General features: G+C 43.5%; 1 protein-coding gene and 1 non-coding gene across 2 annotated transcripts; both read right to left on the bottom strand.

Annotated features, from left to right (window-relative positions):
• Positions 1-1,581: 1,581 nt before the first annotated feature.
• EIF5 (eukaryotic translation initiation factor 5) lies at positions 1,582-7,519 on the bottom strand. The gene is made up of 11 exons (XM_005417901.2): positions 7,180-7,519; positions 6,380-6,659; positions 6,041-6,122; positions 5,639-5,811; positions 5,223-5,334; positions 4,420-4,559; positions 3,757-3,915; positions 3,394-3,555; positions 2,978-3,142; positions 2,627-2,761; positions 1,582-1,979 (listed from the first exon to the last, which is right to left on the bottom strand). The coding sequence occupies exons 2-11, from the start codon at positions 6,449-6,451 to the stop codon at positions 1,887-1,889; spliced, it is 1,293 nt and encodes a 430-aa protein (XP_005417958.1). The 5' UTR covers positions 6,452-6,659; positions 7,180-7,519; the 3' UTR covers positions 1,582-1,886.
• LOC115949508 lies at positions 4,761-4,884 on the bottom strand. Its single transcript, XR_004082957.1, has one exon. It is a non-coding gene; the product is annotated as a small nucleolar RNA SNORA28 (small nucleolar RNA).
• Positions 7,520-8,127: the final 608 nt, after the last annotated feature.

The raw sequence follows: 8,127 nt of genomic DNA, 5'->3' as shown, positions 1-8,127 counted from the left end.
CTACAGACAAGAATACCTCTCTTCCCTGCATACCCCCACCATGTTTTACAGCAAATCTACCATCCTATAGCTTTGGTATGACATCCTCACTTCACTGACCCTACAAAACACTTTTTTGGGTGATTTATTTCCTAGTTTTCCTGCAGGAAGGAACAGGTATGTCTTGCTAATCTTTACATCCTGGGGGGAAAAAGCCAAACACACAGAGATTATCCCTATTGGTGGCAGCCTGCAATTGCCACCAAGTCTGCTCTGAAATGAGACTGACCACCCCTGAAATGGGACTTCACTGGTGTCACCAGTCAGAGCAGCCAACACCACAAAGAACCTACTTCAGGCAGAAACGTTCTGGTCATGAGAGTAACACTTATCCGGCTGTGCTCGCAACAGTTAAAGGAACCATGTGCCTGCACCAGATGTCTTCCTGAGGGAACACAGGCATTAGTAATCAATCTTCCAGGTTCCCAAACATGCATGAACATGGGTATTTCGGAAATACAAACCTGGTTTAAACCCAATGGAGAACAGATTTTCCTTCAGACAAAAGAAGCCAGGAATGAACCTGTCTCTAAATTAAAAATGGTGGGTTTGTATTACAGCAATAAAAACCACGTAAGGTAAAAGGGCACTTTGAAATGCTCCATGGCTTTACCCCATTGTTCCAGTGCTGTTTGCCACAGCTGCCAGTGCCACATGCAACACAAGACACTGCAGAACAGAACTGCAGCTCAAGGCACCCTTGCTGCAACTACCCAACACAATCTTTGCTTTTGTCCAAGTTATGCCAGAACAACCTGACTAGAAAAAGCAGCTCACTGTGCATGGCCGCCTTGATCTCTCTGAAGTCCCCATACTGAATCCAAAAAAAAAGCCCAAAACCCAAACCCACTCTCAATTTTCTTGGCAGGCAGCTGTGAAGGGCAACAAAACCCCCACCCTTAACTTGTGCCTGGCCATAACCTGTCATACACCATGTCATACCTGGCTCCTGATTTTGATGCACCAGTTTTTAATCTATCTTGCTTTTAAAGGAATCTGATTCCTCAACATTGGTAAAGACACTCACTTCCGGAGGTAAGCAGGTGAACTTTGGGTATCTCTGTGCTCACGGTGGCAGATCTCCTCCTCTGCCCCTCCCTCCCCAAATGAGGCTGGAGCTGGACACTGCTGGGCCTGTGCACAGCTGGACCCATGGCAACGAGAGCAGCACACATGAACTGCAGCAGTACCAGCTCCTGCTGCTTTAATCCTGGATTTGGAGCTGTTGAAAACCACAGGAAAGGAAAAAACCCAAGCCACAACCCAACTCATGTATGATTACAGCTGAAGTTTGTTTAAAAAAACCAAGCCTCCAAAGATCAGAATACAGACACAGCTGTCCTGCTTTAAGCAGCTGGCAGCTGCATACTGTTGATTCATGCCCAGGTTTCAAATCCCCACTGTTGGAATAGGGGAGTCTAGGGTTAAGGTGTTTTTTTTTTGTCTCATTCAAGAGATCGTCATTGTGTGATCAGCTTCACAATTTTAATTGAGCTGTGTAAATACTTACTTGGAAAAGCAGTAAGGGGGTTGAATCACAAATGAAGATTGACCAAAACCAAATCCTTTATTTCCACAACTGTATAAATGTGCTCCAAGTATGTGTCCAACACAAGTTAGAAAAACAAAATAGAACATGCCAGTTGCAAACTAGATCAGTTCACCGACGTGCTGACTCCTTGGTATTAGGCTTAGTTACACAAGACCAGTCACAGTAAAAAGATACATTTTAGAGTACAAAGTAGCAGGATGTTAAGCCATTTCAGCTTGTGCACATACAAGTCACACTTCTGGCAGAAAACGCAGAGAAGTTTGCATTATTATGCTGGAAGCTATGTTGCATCACTTTAAATGGCATCGATATCGATATCATCATCTTTATTGTTTGCAGGCTTCACAGTTTCAACTTTAGGTACACTGGCAGTTGTGGAGTACACCACCTGTGGAGACAAGACACTTCCTTTAATTACAGCACCTACTACTATTAAGCACTGGAGTAATTCCAACACCCCCACCGCCCAACCACCCTCCTGACCATGGCCACGAACCCCTGCTTTGTAAGGCAGAGCTGTGCATGTACATCTGGACGAAGCAGCATCTCCTACTCAGGAGCAGAATAATGCTGGGAGGAGAATAACCAACCAATCCCTGTCTAAAAACACTTCCAGCCACAGCCAGCTGGAGTGTAACCAACAGATTTTACCTAGGCCTAAACTGTGAGAAGATGGTGGTCAGTTATTCTTCCATCAGCTTATCTAACATACACATCCCCACTAACTCATCTACTACATGAGACACAATGCTTGGTACCTCCTGTCAACCTTGCACTACATGAGCTGCTACTGTCACTGTAGAATGGTAAAATCTTGGGCTACACCCAGGTGCAATTGCATTACAGTGATCTGATGTAGACATCTGACAACAACTAACAATACTTGAAGCATTGTAAATGGAGTGTTCCTCCTGTTCCTGCACAGTAATACCCCAAGTAATCCATTTCAGAGTGCACCAGGACAAGGTTACAAGACTTAGGCATGCAGGAACAGTGCAGCCTTGGAGCTGCTGACAGTAAATGAGCCTTTCCTACCTCTATGTTTTCGTCTTCATCCTCTTCTTCATTACCGGAAGATTCTTCTTCAGCTTCCTTTAGCCATTTAATAAATGGTTCTGCTTTGACACGGATTTCTTTGGCAAGCTCCTTTGAAACGTATTTCTTTGAGGCCTGAAAGATACTTTGTGTGAACACTGAAGGAGTTTACACCAGACTGTACCCAAATACTGCCTAAACTGGAACTCTGATCTCACCCACTGCCTTCCACAGCCCATTTTTGTAAAGGAGGTTTCTTGCTGCACAAGCTACAGTGGAATGGGGAAGCCAGATGCAATAGGCTACCTTCAGGTTTTTAATTGCTGCAGTACATTACATACTGCCCTTTACCTTTTCTGCCCAGCCAAGGATGACTTCTTCTTCCAGAAGATCTGCATCATACATTTCCTTCAAAATATGTGGTATTTTTGAAATAAGCTGAGACTGATGCATAGCTACCACACACTCGAAGCCATGGAGAAGGTACCTCTGAGCTTTCTTGTTGTTGTGGCAGAACTAGAATTGTGATAAAAGCAAAAGTGATTGAGTGAACTTCTTTACTCTCTCCAGACTGAACAGAGAGCAGAAGCAGCTCTATGAGATTGCAAAGTTTACAATAATTCATACTATCTCTTCCCAGCAGCTCCCCCTAGCTAAGGAGAAGTTTAAAAATAAAACACTACAAAAAGTCCTTCCCCATAGTACCAAGCAACTGCTACAAAAAACTCCAAACAGTTGTCACAATGAATGCAGAAAAGACTGCTTACACGAAGGAAGTGACGTCTGTATTTCCTGATTTGTTCACGAATCTTTTCGTCAAAAAGGACTTCAGTGAGAACAAGTGGGCCCATGGCCTTTACATCCAGTCTCTCTGCTTCTGCTACAATGTCTTTGTCAGAAGTATCGATGACACCTTCTTCCTTCTTTTTCTAGAGGGAAACAGGTACAGAGAGAAACGTTTTAATGCCACTTGAGGTCTGCATTAATGCTCCTTGCAATCGTCCCTTCCCACTGCTCACAGAGCCAGTACTTTGCAGAGGCTTGAGCAAGTTGCTTTTAGTTTCCTTACAAACATTTTGTATAATTACAGCTGAGTGATTACATCAAGCCAACAACCAGAGGATAGTTACCTTTACAAAATCAAATAGTAAGTTGACTCTCTCTTCTATGGTTCTTTCCAGGTCTTCACTAAGCGTGAGGTTCTTCGCATGGTCACTGATTTCATCCATTCTGCGCCTCTGGGCTTCTTCTGTTGTGTCCTCACCCCAGTCATCATCATCCTCCTCCTCCTATAACACAAAACCAAAACAAGAGATCCACACAATATTACTGCAGGCTAAGTATTACCTGAGGACAGAAATGATATGGACTCAATAGCATCATAAACTGAAGAAATGTTTATAGCACAATTTGCAAGTCAAAGATCATAGAGAAAGTGCAAAAATAGGGAATAAGTAATGGAAGCTAAACCTAATTCTATAGCCATCTGCAGGGCTACCTGAACTGCAGTTCAGCCATTCTACCCACTACACAGGAGACAATCCAGGTGCCTGAAGAGGAGTGATAAAGGATAGGCAGCTTTCACTTAGCAAGGAGCACAAACGCTGGTACTGATGAGCTGATAAAGCTGCTATAGAGGAAAATCAGGGACCCTTCTATTCCAGCACTAAGCTCTGGATACAGTAAGACTTTCAGCTGCCATGCTGACCAGCAAGGAATGCCAGTGACTTCAGAGGTTTAAATCTGAGCAACACACCACACACCCTTATCTCCCCACTTTCCCTTCTACTTACCACAACCTGTGGAGGAGTAATCTCCTCTGGTGGTGGGGGTGGAAGTGTCTCATTGCTGGACACAGAACCATTCTCTTTGTCCTTGCCTTTTCTGTTCTTCTTCTCCTTTTCTTTCTTTCCTGTACCAGTGTCACCACTTTCTGCAAGTGAATTTTAATGTTTTGTTCTATGAACTAGAGCAAACTAGAAAGTCCCTGTACCTCTGCCAAATCCCCAAGTGGGTTTGGATGCTTTCATTAGCTTCAACTTATGGGTAGTACCCATCCCCAAACACACTCAGGGTAGATGTACATTTGGTGGCAAAATTCCCAGCTGCAGTCAGTGTCTTGCTTGTCACCAAGGTTGTCCAAGTCTATATAACAGGTGACCTCACAAAGCAGAGACCCCTGGAATAGGTTAGACTCTTCTATTATAGCAAGCTTAAATTGCAGCAGGCAACTAGATGCTTACTACAGAGTGTTGCTTGCACAGATTACAGTTTGTCTTTACTACAGTTTTTGCTTCCTACTCTCACATTTCATGCTGACCTAAAGGAACAACTGCCACGAGCTACTCTACCTACCTTCCTTCCTTTTAAGCTTTGTCCTGCACAGACAAATCCAGCTTTTAACAAATAGCTCTACTTGGGAAGGACACATTGTAAGGAGCAAAGACATCCTTCAACCTGATCCCCAAACACACTCTAAGAGTATGCTGGTGCCTGTCTACATTTCAATTAGAAGTGAGCTGTTTATTTTCCTACTTCCATAACACCACTAATACAGAAGATCTCTTTATCCCCAGAAGTAAGGAAAGGCACTTACCAGGTGGGTTTTTGAGAATGAACGTGCAGAGTTTATGGTTTGTGTCAAGCATGCCTCGATAGCCACAGGCTTTGCAAGAGTTACCTATAGTTTGTTTCTTAGGATTGACATGCTGTAAAGAGAACAACCACAAGTTAATTTACTACTTACAGAACAACTGCATCAGAGCCCGATGTCTACATTTGAAGCCAGATTTTTAAATACTTTGTATCACCCTCTAAAGACAAAGTTTAGAAGCAACAATTTATCCCAGAATTTATGAACTGTAAGAAATGTAAAACCGTCCCAAAGGGTAAAAGAATATCTATTTGATTTTCTGTTCATAGATACTGAAGTCTTTTACCTTTGCACCACTTTCACAAATGTCTAGCACAGTGTTTCCATAGTGTTACTGTTAATGCAGACATAGCACTCACCAGATCAGTTTCAGGATTCTCACACTCAGGACAGAGAACAAATTTTTTAATGAATCCATCCAACATGTCTTGCAGCTTATTCGCCTCATGAGATCCATTGACAATGTAACGGTCATTCTTAACATCAAACTGGGTCTGTGCTCCCAGCTCACAACCAAAAAATTTGGTAGGATCTGTAAAGGAAGAATTAGTCACTACCACACTCCTATCTTTGTTGTGACTCTTTAAACAGCAAGTAAACAGGCTACTGTTTTTTTCTGTCCATTACTTAATCCTGAGATAATCACATTTTTTCTTACAAATCTTTAAAGAACAGTATTAATGCTTTACTAGCCAATTAACACTACCACTTCAAACAGAAAAGCATTACAAAATGCTGTGTCATTCCACAATATTACTTACACGTTGGAGGCCGATTAAGCGCCTTTGCAACGTCAACCATGTTGACTATAACCGTCTTTATTCCATTTCCTTTGCCCTCCACCTAAAGAAAACAGATAATACTTTAAGGTTAAATGCTGGCAACAGCTAAACCAGTGTGCATTTCCCATTTAACTACATCAAAATTCTGCTCAGAAGTGCATCTCCACCCGAGACTTAAGGTGCACTTAGTGTGGACTGAAGGAGCAGACCCCTCCCTGCCCTGAGTGGCCAAGCACTACCATGACCTCTCTTTTCCCTCCTGGGAGAACCAGCTGTGGGAGAACACTCCCTGCTCCCAGCTGCTGCTTAGGAAGTTACCTTGGCAATCAGACGGGGCATTTTGTAGCGATAGAACTGATCTGAAACACTGCGGTTGACGTTGACAGACATTTTGCCTTATTAGTAGCTTTATCAATAAGATGAAGAGATCTTTGATTGCAGTTTTTTGGTATCTTCTGTCTGGAGAAGACGGGATGACATAAACGACTGCAAGAGTTCTCGGTCTCTGACATGAAAAAATTTTCGCCACTGAGGCTGTAAGGTTCTTGCTTGTACGCTATGTTTCCCCAATACAGGTACCAGTGGCTGCGCAACAGCTCTGCAAGTGTTAACACACAAAAAAATTAAGTTTACCTTAATGCGCATCAATCCACTCTCGCTACAAAGCTATATAAGGGATGAAATCTAGACTGAGAAAAAGGGAAAAGTACATTTGTTAAGCTATAGTTTTCTTCAACCTATGGAACCAAAATCTATCCTTGGCTTGTACTGGCTAAAGAACTGTACCACAAAGCTTTTCACCCTCCCATACCACCCTAAAACCACTGAACAGCCTACAACTACTTTTTTATACAAGTAACTCCAGCAGGAGTTCTGGGATCACTAAGGTAGGGCACGCTCCTCAATTTATTATGCAGACCAGTGACTTGCACCATAAGTGTCACGTGGTATGGTTTCAGGCTGAAGGGCACGGGGAATCAGGAGAAAGATTTGGAAATCCATTTCAAATTCCACATCATAGCATCAACCTATCACAAACCAAAGTCTGCCAAAATGTTGTGAAATATAAGACGAAGCAGCAGCAATCTGTAGCCCAACATAGTTTCTACAAGGCTTACCAGTTTTTGGATCGGAGTGGAAAAGAGTTGAAAATTACGTAATTCTCCCTCTCAATTATGGATTCTCATAGCAGCTTCTGTTGAGTTCTGACTTAACAATAAGCCTGATAAAGTCTGACAGAAGTTGCTTCACTGTAGAAAGCCTAGCAATGCAGAGGTACAGAGCAGTGCGGCAGCTTTTCCAGTTGATTTTTTTCTTGGGGGAAAGGGAGGAGGGGGAGGAAGGGGAAGGAGGATGAATCCTATTATTAAAGTTGCCTTGAGCAGTATTTACATATTTAAATTAACACGTGCCTCTATAATCAGATCTAGGAGTACTTAAGCCACAACTGGTTGACTACACAGGCAACCCTGACTACAGAGCATGGCTATTCTGACACGTCATCATGTTGTTATCGTTAATGACAGAAGCGTTGACACATTAAAAAAGCCTTCTTAGTATTTATGTGGAACAGCGTGCCTATGGTGCAACACGATCCAAGTTCCTCTGGTCAGGTTTACAACTTCTTTACACAGTAAGAACATAGATCTCTACGTGCCTTGTGTTCTACATTAGCCCTGATACAACTTTACCCTTCCTCAGCAAAAACTACACCGCGGACTCCGTTTAAAACACACAATTTCCTTCCCCGGGATGCCTAAAAAAAACCACCGCGTAGCCTGACCACGTGTTTGCAGAAACGCTGAGGAAGCAGCTCTCTCGACGACCGAGTTCCCCAGAAGGAGCGTACCGCTTTTCCTTCCTTCCAGAGTGCAGCACTTGTCTGCTGCAGGCTGAAGCTCCCTCTCCTGGTCCCTCCGACACCTCATCCCAAGCACCACCCCCCCATATGCCGTACACGGAGGAAAGAGCGGGAAGGCACACCGACCGGCTGCCGCGCAGCGCCGCGTCCCCGCCCCGCTCGCGGTGACTCAGAAATGCAGCAATTAAAGCACTGAGTCAGCGCC

The sequence above is a fragment of the Geospiza fortis genome, unplaced genomic scaffold, assembly GCF_000277835.1.
Source record: "Geospiza fortis unplaced genomic scaffold, GeoFor_1.0 scaffold23, whole genome shotgun sequence".
In the NCBI taxonomy this organism is placed as follows: domain Eukaryota; kingdom Metazoa; phylum Chordata; class Aves; order Passeriformes; family Thraupidae; genus Geospiza; species Geospiza fortis.
Note: the sequence above shows the minus strand (reverse complement) of the source record. Positions and strands in the feature narration are given on the sequence as shown.

Coding starts and splice junctions, on each gene's coding strand:
- EIF5 (XM_005417901.2), bottom strand. CDS start 6,451: ATGTCTGTCAACGTCAACCGCAGTGTTTCAGATCAGTTCTATCGCTAC. Junction 2,762..2,977: donor TCCTTGGCTGGGCAGAAAAG/GTAAAGGGCAGT, acceptor AGTATCTTTCAG/GCCTCAAAGAAATACGTTTC. Junction 1,980..2,626: donor ATGAAGACGAAAACATAGAG/GTAGGAAAGGCT, acceptor TTGTCTCCACAG/GTGGTGTACTCCACAACTGC.